The 13,820-nt window shown below is 41.0% G+C and overlaps 1 protein-coding gene across 2 annotated transcripts in view; it reads right to left on the bottom strand.

Moving 5' to 3' along the window:
• PDE5A (phosphodiesterase 5A) overlaps positions 1–13,820 on the bottom strand; it is a 150,480-nt gene that overhangs the window by 31,939 nt on the left and 104,721 nt on the right. For both annotated transcript variants that reach the window (XM_080796099.1, XM_080796100.1), the window contains exons 12-13: positions 5,727–5,873; positions 660–785 (exon numbers count right to left, since the gene is read on the bottom strand). In XM_080796099.1, coding sequence (XP_080652225.1) covers positions 660–785; positions 5,727–5,873 — 273 coding nt within the window. The remainder of the gene's footprint in view (positions 1–659; positions 786–5,726; positions 5,874–13,820) is intronic.

A 13,820-nucleotide genomic window follows, 5' to 3' on the forward strand; every position in this document is an offset into this window, starting at 1 on the left:
ATGGAAGCTCTGAATGAAAAACAGTTATTTGATGGATGCCTGGAATCACTTACCTAGAACTAGTCAATTCCCACTGAAGTTAGAACCTAAGACAGAGCTATGGATAAAATATGGCCTGGAAAGGAACGAATTACTTGAACGCTTTCTGCGTTGATCTTCCTTGTACACAGTCTCCGGTCAATGTAGATGATATTAAAACCCTTTCCGCGAGATGCGACTCAACAAAATTTAACTGAGTGCTCCAGAGAAAATGTGATAGAGAACGCTGTAATTAGCTATGAAGCCACTTGAGTGGTTTTGGAGGAATTCTACTATGGAGCAGGTTGAATGGGAACACGAGAAATTTGATACTTTTTCTTATACTGAAGAAAATTCTTCTGGAGAAAGTATTTGCCAAAAGACTATTAAATTTAACATGAAGTTATTTTGAAGATTTTTAAAAATAGGCCATATATACTACATATGGAAGAAAATTAATAACTAAGTATTTTGCCATTCTAGTCTTCTTCAATTGACAAGATGTCATTTATTTTCTAAGTGGCAACAAATATTATTCCAGTCATCGTTACTGACTGCACACTAAAAAAAAGAAAGAATATGCTGTAGATTTTACTACCAAAGCAAGAAGTCTTAAATATAAGAACGGCTCTAAAAAGTACCTGAATCTTGCCTGCTTTTAGAGCAGCAAACATGCACTGAGCTGTATTAAAGGCGTGTCTCCAATTATGATAGGCAACATTCTTCCGATAATTCTTCTTAACACTTAAAATCCACCTGCAAAGAACCTTTAGGAAACAAAGCATAAGTAGTAAAAATACTTGCTAATATCACGTGTTTACTATGTTCCAGGCACTGTACAAAGCCTTTACCGCTAACCCTCAGGACTCTGGGGGAGGCACTACTACTCATATAATTTCACAGATGAGGAAATGGACAGAGTGGTAACTCGCCCAAGGTCATGATGCTTGTAAAGGGAGGGGCTAAAATTCAAACTTGAATAGTCTGACTTTAGAGCCCACCATGCTGACCACCATGCTAACTAAACAAGATGTAAAATGTTAGAGAGCCCTAAGGAAGGTATTTTTTGCATAGGTAGGGAGGGCACTGACTAGCTTTTTAAAAGATACCGTGTTCATGGGCCATCAGGAGAATCCAAATAGATAACTATGTATGAATTCACTTTTAGAGAGTCATGGAAATAGTGGCTCTCAAGTTCTATTCATGTTCCTGGTTTTTAGTTCTTTAAAGGTATTAGGTGCAAGGCTGTGCAGATGGGTTGGGGGCTGAGATACAAAGCACATGGCCAAGCACAGAATGGAGCTCCCAAGTCCTGAGACAATCAGCAGGTCTTTTGTCCCTTTTAAACTATGTTTAAGTATTCAGGCAGAGTTACTGCTTGGTTACAAAGAAGTAATTTTTAAAAATATATATGCAAAATAAAGCCCTGGGGTCCCCGTGAAAAAGATTTATTTTAAAAGATGGGAAAAAAAAAAAAGGACAGACTTCAGAAAAATCTCAAAAGCTGGGTTTAATTCAACTTCTAAGTAGTATATTCAACAAAATCCCCAGAGACTCTTGGGCCCTAAGCATGGTTATTTTTTGTTTGTGTTAGCATCAGAGTCTGTCTCTCTTCAATTCTGAATGATTTACTATACTTTGGGGGATCTGTAAAAATAAATATGTGCTTCTTCCTACGTATATCACTGGAGATACTTCAAACACAAAGAGCATTGCCCTGGGGTGTGGAAAAAGTACCAGGGAAAAGAACGTTGCTCTAACAATATGCAACACAGAATGACTGGCTGCAGAAGTAGGCCAAAAACAAGGTTCCTTCTTTGTTGGTAGAAATTGCTTATACAGGATTTGGTGGGAAATGGGTGCTTTCATAACCCTCCTTTTCTTTTTCGGTCTTTTTGTTCCTGTTCTATAACGCGGTTCATAGGGAATTCTGGTAACAAGCAACTCGAATGTCCCCTAGCTCTTGCAGCTCCAAGTCACCTTATTCAGCAGAGGATTTCTGTGTGTCTAAGACTGGCATGTGTTAATCCCAAGTCCACTGCAGTTTCTTTCATCGTGACCATTTCTGAACAAAACCAGCTAGAAAGATGATAGTTCCCTTTTATTGGCAGAATTTAAGTAAGGACTCTGAACTTGCTTTGACGTGCTTAGAAACTATAAAGTGTTACAGAAAATTGCTGGTAATGAATTAAAGAATCAAGGAAAATAAGCAGGAAAACCCAGAAATTTAACCTATGAATATCTCTTTACTAATCATAAATCTGTAGATATAATTAAATGGGCACATATATTATGTAATGTTAAATAATGACCAAAATGACTCTTTGAAATAGTAATTCCTGATGGACTATTCTATTATGCTTCTAATAACATGGGCCTAAGAGGACTGGGTGATCCAATGGATACAGTAGTTAGGAACTAAATTTAAGTACAGTTTTGGATTCTATTATCAGGATAATCTTTTAAAAACATGGGTTTTTTGAGTACAGTTGACACACATTGTTACATTAGTTTCAGGTGCACAACATAGCGGTTCAACTTCTCTATACATCGTGCCCTGCTCACCACAAGTGTAACTACCATCTGTCACCATACAACCTTATTACAATATCACTGACTATGTTCCCAGTGCTGTGCCGCTTTACTCTGGTGACCAACTCATTCCATAAGTGGAAGCCTGTATCTCCTACTCTTCTTCACTCATCTTGCCTATCCTCCCCAACCTCCTCCTCTCTGGTAACGATCAGTTTGTTCTGTGTATTTATAAGTCTATCGGGATGTTAACAGCATTTAGGAAAATTACGGTCAGATCTCCTCAGTGCTTGGTGGATATGTCTGGCATGTTCAAATCCACAATACAGTCTTCTGTACGGGATTACTGAATAATTAGGCGCAAGGTGGGTGACGCTAGGGAGCATGCTCAACACACTGATCAATCTCCAACAATGACAAAGTCTTCCTATGTCCTGAGGGGCAGACTCGAGATGCTCTGGGAGAAAGAGAAGAACCAGAAAACAGCTCAGTTTCTGTCCTCAAGAATCTCAATCAGGAGTGAAAATGATAAAAGTGCACATATAAAAGGAATAAATAAAATTGAGACTACAAACTGTCAACAGTATTCTAAGTGGTATGAAGTCAAAACTAGGGTTGAGTCAGGCTCTGAGGAAGAGGAAGCGTGCTGTGGCAAGAAGTGGAGAAGCCTTGCAAGTGGGGCAGTCCATTCAGACTATCCATTCACATCACATCACATCACATCAGGCAGTCCATTCACATCAGAGAGGAATGATGTGAAAGATGGAAGGTGGAAATAAGCATAGCCCATGCAGATTTGTTCAAGTAGAGTCAAGAGTCTGTTTCAGAGGTCAGCTGGAGCAATGGCTGCCATGTTTGTAGGAGAGTAACTCAAGATTTGGAGGACAAAAAGGGACATGAAGATTTGACAGATCTTTCAGTAGGAAAGATTCTTTGTCAGGGCAGCTTCATGATGCCAACATCCTCTCCAGCAATAACATTTTAATTTTATCACCCTAAAATTACACTGACTAATATCTCAAATAAACACGACAGGAGAGTAACTAGGGCAGGAAGGCCAATCAGAATGACTGTGGTATTCAAGTTGATGTTGGCCAGAATCAGAGAGCAGTTACTCAAAAAAAAAAAAAAAAAAAGAGTAAATGAATGAGACATTGAAAAAAAATACCTGTCTAATGAACAAAAATTCAAGAAAAGGTAAGAATAAAGATTGCTAAAGAATTCTGAGTGACTGGGGCACCTGGGAGGCTTAGTCAGTTAAGTGTCTGCCTTGGGCTCAGGGCTCCCTGCTCAGCGGGGAATCTGCTTCTTCCTCTCCTCTCTCCCTCCCTGCTTGCACGCACTCTCTCTCAAATAAATAAATTGTTAAAAAAAAAAAAAGAATTCTGATTCACTATCATCATATACAACACTCACACGCGATCTGAAAACTTACAGGTTTTTAAGAAATAAGAAATCAACTTCTAAAAATTTCATAAATAAGTATAAGGATCAGATTGCTTTGTTCTGGCTGGGCCCTTTCAACTGATCACTGCCAGTTTAACGTATGGGAAATCTCAGAACGGAAAGGGATTTGAAATGCTGTCTTGCTTTTTAAGGTCATGTAACTAGCAAGAAGCAGAACTGAGTTTCACATTTAGAATTGGCTCTAAGTGAGGTCTTTAGTCCATTAATAGAAAAGGCATTTAAAAAGGAACCCTACAGCTTCCCATAGAGAAATCTACGGGGTGATACAATAAGAAGCAAAAACATCACGGGACACAGGAATACACATGTGTACGCCGCATACAAACAGTCACATTGTGGGTGCGCGTGTCATTCTCACAACTGCCACCAGCGAAGTCACACCATTATCCCAATTAACAGACCGTGAAATGGAGACCGTGAGAGAGTAATCGCTTAAAGAAATAAGAGTGAATGACCAGTAGAGCTAGAACTCACAATCCATCGTCTTTCTACTCTTCTCATGTTATCTGAACTTCAAACCGGGGCAATAACCACTGAGAAGTGTTCTTGAGAGCTTCCTGAAATAATCACATAATATGATGTCCCTCCATCAACATGAAGGGTGAGGTATTATTAGAGCCCAGAGACGGTCGTTCTTTGTTTTCACCCAAGAGTCACGCCAACTTTGGCTACATTTAAGAAAGAATACCCCAAGAATTCCATCCATGGAGCTGTGTTCACCTAGCTGCATGAGGCCTTCCTTTTCATTCCCAGCTGTGAGGCTTTTGAGAGCAGGGACAGCTCTTTGCTGAAATGAAGACTTAGCACGGTGCTGGGTACACTGTATACATTAATAAAGCTTCATTTTATGAATTTGTGGATTACAGTCGAGACCTTCAAGGTATTTACATTTCCAGACAGGAGATCTGTTTAAGACTAGAAATCCGACGAACCAGAACAAAAATTAACTTTCAAGGCAAATTACTACATTTTCTTCCCCAAACAATCCTTTCTCTTCTCCCTTATTCTTCGATGCTATACACATAGCTATCCCCTAGTATCTCCAGATGGGTATGAGAGGATACTGACTGAAGTCCTGTTGTTTTCTGAGAGGTGACTAAAGTAATCGGCAGGGGGTAAAATCAGTTTTCATGCCCCTCCCAACATGGGTTACCCCTGTTCAAACCACAGGCTTGGCCTCACATCAAGCGCCTGGAGTCCCTAATTTCCAAAGGAGTTCACTGTGTTTTGGTCCTTCTCTGAACCATACCATGTTATCATAACCTCTGGGATAGGATCAGGTTACTTCCCTGTTTACAACTCCTCAGTGACTCACCATTGTTTTCAGGATAAAATCCACATTCCTCTGACTAGCTCACAGGGATATATATAATTTGCTTCTTACTTTCCTATCCAGTAGCTTCCCTCGCCACGCTCACTCCCTCCACAGTGCCCCGGCAGCCCCAGCCCCAGCCCCACTCTCCCCTCCTGCTCACACCCTGCTCCCACTGCTGGGAGTGCTCTCCCTGTTCTTCAACTTGGTGCTTGACAAATAGTAAGAACCCAGTAAATGTCATTTTCTTTAAAAATCTCAGGTAGGCATTAGGTGACAGTGTATTGATTAATTCTCTCTCTCACACACACATACACATACATGCGCGCACGTGTGTGCGGGCGCGCTCTCTCTCTCTCTCTCTCTCTCCTCCAAAGGAACACGACTGTATTCCTACCTCATGTTTCATCTGGAAGTTCTGCACAAGGTTGAGGTCAGTGAACATCCGAATTGTGCACAGTGCCGTTTCTAGGTCAGACAGCTCAAAGTCACTGAAGCTGAAGTCAGTAATTTTAAGTGTCTGAGCAGATGGTACCACAGCGGCCTTAGGTAAGAGAAGAACAAAATGAAGTGGAACTGTTAATTTTTTAAAGCAGCGGTGATTCACAATGTTTTCTCACTTTACTACAGGGAAATAGCACATTGTGGTTACTTTTTCTTTTTAAAGTATACCCTAGAAATCTTTGGATAAAGGAGCTACTTTTGTTTTTGTTTTGTTTTGTTTTAAAATGAGTCACTTGGGGGTAACGAATATGGTTCCAGGTAGGTTAGGTGGAGGAGGGAGGGTGGCTGCCCGGAGGTTGTACCTAGAACAGTAAGCAGAACTAAGGACTCCAAGGATCTGGCCCCTTCATACCTCCCCAGTCTCAGCCATTCAACAGATAGTTATGGAGGAATTATTCTGGCCTTAACCCAGTACTATGAGCTAGGGATCAGGTAGGGAACAAGACAGTGATAATGCTCTGAGTATTTTCTGATTAACTGGCAAGACAGTCTTACTCAGCAGAGACTCTAGCTCTATTTTTCAGGTACAGAACCTTAAGCACAAGGAGGCTAGCTGCCTTACCCAGAGTGGCCCAGCTGGTTAATCCAGGCAGACTATTCTGTTTTCAGATTTGACACAATCTCTACTGCGGAGATGAACAGAAGCCAATTCACTCAAGCCTAATCATAAGACTCACCCAGGGTGCCCATTGAAAAAAAAACAAACTCAGTGATTCTGATTCAGTAAATCTGGGATGGGTCTTGAGAAGCCAGTTTTTATTTTCTGGAGGGGGATCTCTTTTTTAATTAATACTGTTGGTTTTGAATTGATAATCATTTAATTGTAGTAAACACTTGCAATTTCTTCAAATATACCTCTTTTCATCACTGTTCATTTGTACCTCCGGCTTCTCCTACAAAGCACCTACTCCCTTCAGCTGAACTGATGGACTCCTTTAAGGCACAGCTCGCATCCAAAGAAAGGTTAAACGCCCTTCAATGCAGACCCCACTTTGGGAATATCTGCTTAATTACAGGAAGTTCATTGTCATGTAATTTCCTGTTTATCTGTCTCCTAAGTCCCCTGGGACCTGTAGGCAGGACTGTATCTTACACATCCCTGTATCCATCCATCGAGAATGCTGACGGATACAGCTTTGATAACTGCTAACATGAAGATTTATTAAATGCGCAAGAGGGGAAAATCTTATTCCCTTCACTTAACATGAGTCATAAGTTCCAGTTTTAAGGTCCCAAAACCACCAAGGAGGGTGAAGCTCATGAACCTGAGTTGGAAAACTAGCAGACCTAGTGAGTGCATTCCAATCTGTTATACTATATAAAAACTGGGAGATTTCAACAACGACAACAAAAAATGGATTTCTGGCTTCTGAGAAGTCAGGCCACTCTGAGCCCCAATTCTCATGAAGTAATACTACTGGCCAAGGCCAAGGCCAAGGCCAAGGCGCCTGCCTCCCTTGGATAGCCCAGAGGTGTCAGGCTTCTCTCTTTGATTTTCTGCCGGGCCCGGTGGGCATCAGAACTTGCAGGAACCCCCACCCCTCCAACCCTCTTGACCATTTTCCCTGTCAGTGCTTTAACTGCTTTAGCCAGATTGGGCTGCCATTCACCTGATGAAAAGAGGCTTTAAGTTGGTGCCAGGCAGAGGGAAGACAAATTAGGAAATCTGAACCCGGCTCCTTCCTTTTAATGTCTTTTCCTTGACTCCCTCCAAACCCCTGTTTTCCTAGGAGTGTCTAAGATATCACTACTCTGCTTTTCCTCCATTGTTTCCAAAGCAAAAAGGCCAAAGTAATAAAATCTTACTGAGCAATGCACAGCTTTCCCGTACCAATCTCGGGGCACTTGCCCATTCTCCTGCTCTCCTGACCTTCACATGGTACTTACATATATCGGACACGTTTAAACTTTAATGTCACCCTCTTCATAGTCCAGACTAAGACTCTTTTCCCAAGCCCAACATTCACGAGAAAATATGCATTCTTTTGAGACAGTTTCACAGGCTACTGCGTGGGCTGAAATGGGGAAGCGAGGAGGATTTAACATGTTTAGATAAAGGGCTCCATTGTTTACAGCAGCCTCAGAGATGAGGCTCAGAGATGAGAGCCCTCAACGGCTGGGCAAGCCCGAAGTGCGGAGGTGGGAATGAGCCCACCTTGTAACTCAAAGCAGACTGCAGCTGCTTCCCAAAACGGGCTGTGCTCCACGAGAGAACAGATGTTTTCTTTTCTTTTTTTCTTTTTTTTCCTTAGGGCATCATTACTCTTACAGAAGTTGTCTTTCCTCCTTCCACAAAGAATATTCTAGATGCTATGGGATCAGCCAACACAGCTGCTAAAGACAGCCAACACAGCTTGCGCCTCTCTCCTTGACTCTCGAATTCCCAACCTCTCTACGGAGAGAAAACAGTCTTGTCTTGGGCGTGTTCAGTCACCCCACACCACGACTCAGCCTCTCCGAGCAGACCCTGGTGGGGACACGCAAATGTTTTCCTTGGGAACCTTGTGCTCAGTGATACAGAGGTTCAGCATTCTCAGAACTGATTGCTAGCCAGCCGTGAGCACGTTGGAGGTCACTTACAGCCCTTGCAAACTGCCTCTTTGACGACTGCGGGGCAATTCAACTTTCTGTGTGTCTTGAAATGGCTTGGGATAAAGGTGATTTTAAATAAAACTTATTGCCTGTAATTCTTACCATTTCATAAAGCAAGAGGAAATTCTTCATTTAAGTCACCTTTTTATGACCCTTTATTTCTAATACTTCGGTCCCTTTACACCATTTTTGCAAAATTTTTTAAAACACAACCGACTCCGGAAGTGAAATTCACTAAGGGTGAAACTAAGCCTATCTTTCGGAGTAAGACTGGACTGGGCTAAAGGAAGCAGTATTCAGAGTTTTTAAAATATTTTAATTTCTTATTGTTCTTAACTCAGAAACAGTTGTTCTGAATGCCATCTGATAAGGAGCTAAATATTAAAGTGATCACAATTAGCTAGATTAACTACCACATTTACATTTCAGCATTAAACAATGATCATAAAAGAACAATTTTAAAGCAAAGTGAAGCGCATGGTAAAAATGTATGTTTTCGGGGCACCTGAGTGGCTCAGTCATTTAAGGGGACAACTCTTGACTTTGGCTCAGATCATGATCTCAGGGTCATGAGATTGAGCCCCATGTTGGGCTCTGCACTCAGTGAGGTGTCTGCTTGTCCCTCTCTCTCCCCTTTAGCCTTTCCCTGCCACTCTATCTATGAATAAAATCTTTAAAAAAAGGTATGTTTTCTATTAAGGGTTCTTAGTCCCAATGTTCCACTGACTTTATTCACCCTCAACAAGACATTCAACCTCTCTGTTTTCTCATGTAAAACGAGGGGTTGGGTTAGAGTGTCTCCGAGGTTTAATATTCTGAATTTACACTGTATTTATCTCTCTGCCCAGAGGACTCCAGGATCTCTTATTGCCTCCTCACTTTGGAACGAAGTTACCACCCAGTACGTGGCATCTGAATCTTCCCAGTGACTTCCCTGTACAGGGCTCCATCTCCTGTCTGGGACCCTCTCCTCAGTTAAGGGAAATGGGTGGGTACACCTTAGCTGTTACGTTATGTTGTGTCTTTCATGCTTGATTCCACATTCATGTCACTGTCAGGCCTCCTCACACATGAGAGAAGGGATCGTCCACAACTCCTGGCTAAATAAGGGCCACAACCTCCGTGTGCGTGTAGAGGAGGATTAGACAGGGTAGCATCTCGACCTGTGCAGGAATGCTCTAAATGAAAATTCGAGTTTCCTGAAATTGCCATTTGTATTTTTGTGGGGAAGGGTAAGGGAGGAGGCCTAAAGTTTTGCCATTTGTTTTTTAGGTTAATTAATACTCTTTCTCACCTCCAGCCCTCTTTAACCGTTTTTCCTCTGCTTAGAACGCACCACTCTCCCCAAGTTTTCATAAGCTAGTTCATCTCTCCTCTTTCCCAGCTGCACCAGGGAAACACTCACCGGTGTGTCTCTTTGGTAGATATTATACCAAGATTCCATGAGCATCTATATCAACCTTCTGCTAGTGAGCCTTCATTTTCTGAAGAGTCTAGAAAGCTCAAAAATAAATTTCTGTGACTCCCTTGCAGCTAGGGTTCCAGACTGATTCTGGTTTCGTCAGTGAGGTACAGACACACTTTGTTTCACTGCGCTTTGCAGATGTTGTTGTTTGAACCAACAGAAGATTTGCGGTAACCCTGCATCAAGAAGTGTCACTACTATTTTCCACTAGCATTTGCTCACTTTGTGTCTCTATGTCACATTGTGGTAATTTTCACAATATGTTAAACTTCTTCATTATCATTACATTTGTTATGGTGATCCGTGATAAGGGATCTTTGATGTAACTACTGTAATTGTTTTGGGGCACCATGAACTGTGCCCATATAAGACAGTAAACCTAACCGGTAAATGCTGTGTGTGTCCTGCTGCTCCGCCGACCCGCTGTTCCACCATCTCTCTCTCTCCTTGGGCCTCCCTATTCTCGGAGACAATATAATAGTGAAATTTGACCAATCAATAATCCTGCAATGACCTCTAAGTGTTCGAATGAAGGAAGAGTTGCACGTTTCTCACTTTAAATCAAAAGGTAGAAATGATTGATCTTAGTGAGGAAGCCATGTCGAAAGCCAAGGTCAGCCAGAAGCCAGGCCTTGTGCTCTAGTTGGCCAAGTTGTGAATGCAGTGGAGGAGTCCCTGAAGGAAAGTAAAGGTGCTACTCCAGTGAACACACACATGATAAGAAAGCAAAGTAGCCTTATTGCTGATAGGGAGAAAGTTGCAGGGGTCTGGAGAGAAGATCGAAGCAGCCACAACATTCCATTAAGCCAAAGCCTAATCCAGAGCAAGGCCCTCACTCTCCTCAGTTCCATGAGGGCTGAGAGAGGAAGCTAAAGAAAAGTTTGAAGCTAGCAGAGTTCGATTCATAAGGTTTAAGGAAAGAAGCCGTCTCCATGACATAAAAGTACAAGATGAAGCAGCAAGGGCTGACAGAGAAGCTACAACAAACCATCCAGAAGATCTAGCTCAGATCATCCGTGAAGGCGGCTACACCGAACTACAGATTTCCAATGTAGATGAAGCGTATCTTATTGGAAGAAGGTGCCCGGTAGGACTTCTGTAGCTAGAGAAAAGTCATTTGCAAATATCTCCCTCCACTCAGTAGGTTGCCCTTTTGTTTTGGTTTCCTTTGCTACGTAAAACCTTTCTCCTTTGATATAGTCTCATTTGTTTATTTTTCCTTTTGTTGCCCTTGCCTGAGGAGACAGATCCAAAAAAATATCGCTGGGACTGATGTCAAAGAGTTTACTGCTTATGCTTTCTTTCAAGAATTTTGTGGTTTCCACTGTCACATTTTCAGTTTATTTTTGTATATGGTGTATGAAAGTGGTCCAGTTTCATTCTTTCCCATGTATCTGTCCAATTTCCTCAACACAATTTATTGAAGAGACTGTCTTTTCACCACTGTATTCTTACCTCCTTTGTGGAAGATTAATTGACCATATAAGCATGGGTTTATTTCTGGCCTCTCTATTCAGCTGCATTGGTCTGTGTGTCTGTTTTGTGCCAGTATCATAATGTTATGATTACTTAGCTTTGTAGTATACTTTGAAAACAGGGAGTGTGATTCCTCCAGCTTTGGTCTTCCTTCTCAAGATCACTTTGGTTAATTGGGGTCTTTTGTGGTCCTGTGCAAATTTCAGAATTAGTTGTTCAAGTTCTGTGAAAAATGCTCTTGTTATTTTGATAGGGATTGCAATGAATCTACAAATTGCTTTGGGTGATATGGACATTTTAACAATATTAATTCCTCAAATCTATAAGCACAGGTTGATTTTTCCATTTATTTGTGTCTTTACTTTTTTTCACCAAGGTTTTACAGTTTTCAGAGAACAAGTCTTTTATGTCTTTGGTTAAATTTATTCCTAGGTAGTTATTCTTTTTGATATAATTGCAAATGGGATTGTTTTCCTAATTTCTTCCTAGTACTTTGTTATTAATGTACAGAAATGCCACAGATTTCTATATATTAATTTTTTATCCTTCACTGAATTCATTTATTAGTTTTTTGATGGAGTTTTTAGGCTTTTCCCTATATAGTATCAAGCCATGTGCAAATAGTGAGTTGTACTTTTTCCTTTCCAATTTGGATGCCTTTTACTTATTATTTTTTTGCTTGATTCTCTGGCTAGGACTTAGAATACTATGTTTAATACAAATGGCATGAGTGGGCATCCTGTCTTATTTCTAATTTTAGAGAAAAACTTTTCAACTTTTCCATACTGAATATGATGTTTGCTATGGGTTTGTTATACATGGTCTTTATTATGTTGAGGTATGTTCCTTTTATACTCACTCTGTTGAGAGTTTTTAATCATAAGTGCATGTTAAATTTTGTTAAATGCTTTTTTTCACATCTATTGAGATGATCACATGATTTTTACCATTCATTTTATTAATGTGGTATATCACATTGATTTGCAGATATTGAATTATCCTTGCATCTCTGGAATAATCCCACTTGATCATGGTGTTCCTTTAGACATAAAGTTAGATTATTTTTTGAACTTTATCTTGTTTCTTGAGGTAGGCCTATATGCTTTAACTTTTCCTCATAGACTTGTTTTTGCTCTGTCCCATATATTTTGGAATGTTGTATTTCCATTTTCATTTGTCTCTAGGAGTTTTTTTGATTTCCTCTTTGGATTCCTCATTGACCCATTGGTTGTTTAGTAGCCTATTGTTTAGCTTCTATGTGCTTGTGTTTTTTCCACTTTTCTTCCTGTAATTGATTTCTAGTTCCATACTGTTCTGGTGGAACTATCAGTTGATAGTTTTGTAGGGGCTCCCTTGTATACAACTAGTTGTTTTTCTCTTGCTGCTTCTAACATGATCTCTTTAACTTTTGACACTTGGATTATAATGTGTCTTGGTGTGATTATCTTTGGATTCTTCTTTTTGGGGCTTTCTGTACTTCCCGGAGTTGGATGTTTTCTTCCTTCACCAGGTTAGGAAAGTTTTTAGGCATTATTTCTTCAAACAGGTTTTCTGTCCCTTTCTCTCTCTCTTATCCTTCTGGGACCCCTATCTGAGTGTTAGTATGCTTGATGTTGTCCCTTCAACTATCCTCATTTAAAAATTTTTTTTCTTTTTGCTCTCATTGGGTGATTTCCACTCCCCTGTTTTAGAGAAGTTGATTTGTTCTGCATCATTTCTGTGGATTCCCTCTAGTGTATTTTTAATTTCAGTTATTGTATTCTTTCAGCTGATAGGCTCTCTTTTTGTATTTTCTATCTCTTTGTTGAAGTTCTCATTGTATTCATCCATTCTTCTCCCAAGATCAGTAAGCATCTTTATAACCATTTCTTTGAACTCTCTGTCTGGTAGATTATTTACGTCCATTTCATTTATTTCTTTTCTGCAGTTTTATTTATTTATTTATTTATTTGTCAGAGAGAGAGAGAGAGGGAGAACACAAGCAGGCAGAGCAGCAGGCAGAGGCAGAGAGAGAAGCAGGCTCCCTGCTGAGCAAGGAGCCCGATGTGGGACTCGATCCCAGGACCCTGGGATCATGACCTGAGCCGAAGGCAGCAGCTTAACCCACTGAGCCACCCAGGCATCCCAATCTTTTCTGCAGTTTTATCTTGTTCTTTCATTTGGAACATAATCTTCTGTCTCTTTTTGCCCGACTCTCTGTCTGCTTCTATGGATTAGGTAGATCAGTTAGGTCTCCTTGTCTTGAAGGAGTGGCTTTATGTAGGTGTCTTATGGGACCCTGAGGTGCAAATTCCCCTGGTCACCCACCTCCTCTGGGTATGGCAGGGTGGAGGACCACTCACTGGTTGTTGTAGGGTGAGGTTACCTGGGGCTGTGCCATTGTCACCGGTCAGGGGTGGTGGGGTGGAGTCACTTGGGAGGAACACAGGCCAGGGTGGGTGGGCTGCAGGGAAA

Source organism: Martes martes (assembly GCF_963455335.1).
Source record: "Martes martes genome assembly, chromosome: 2".
Classification (NCBI taxonomy): Eukaryota; Metazoa; Chordata; class Mammalia; order Carnivora; family Mustelidae; genus Martes; species Martes martes.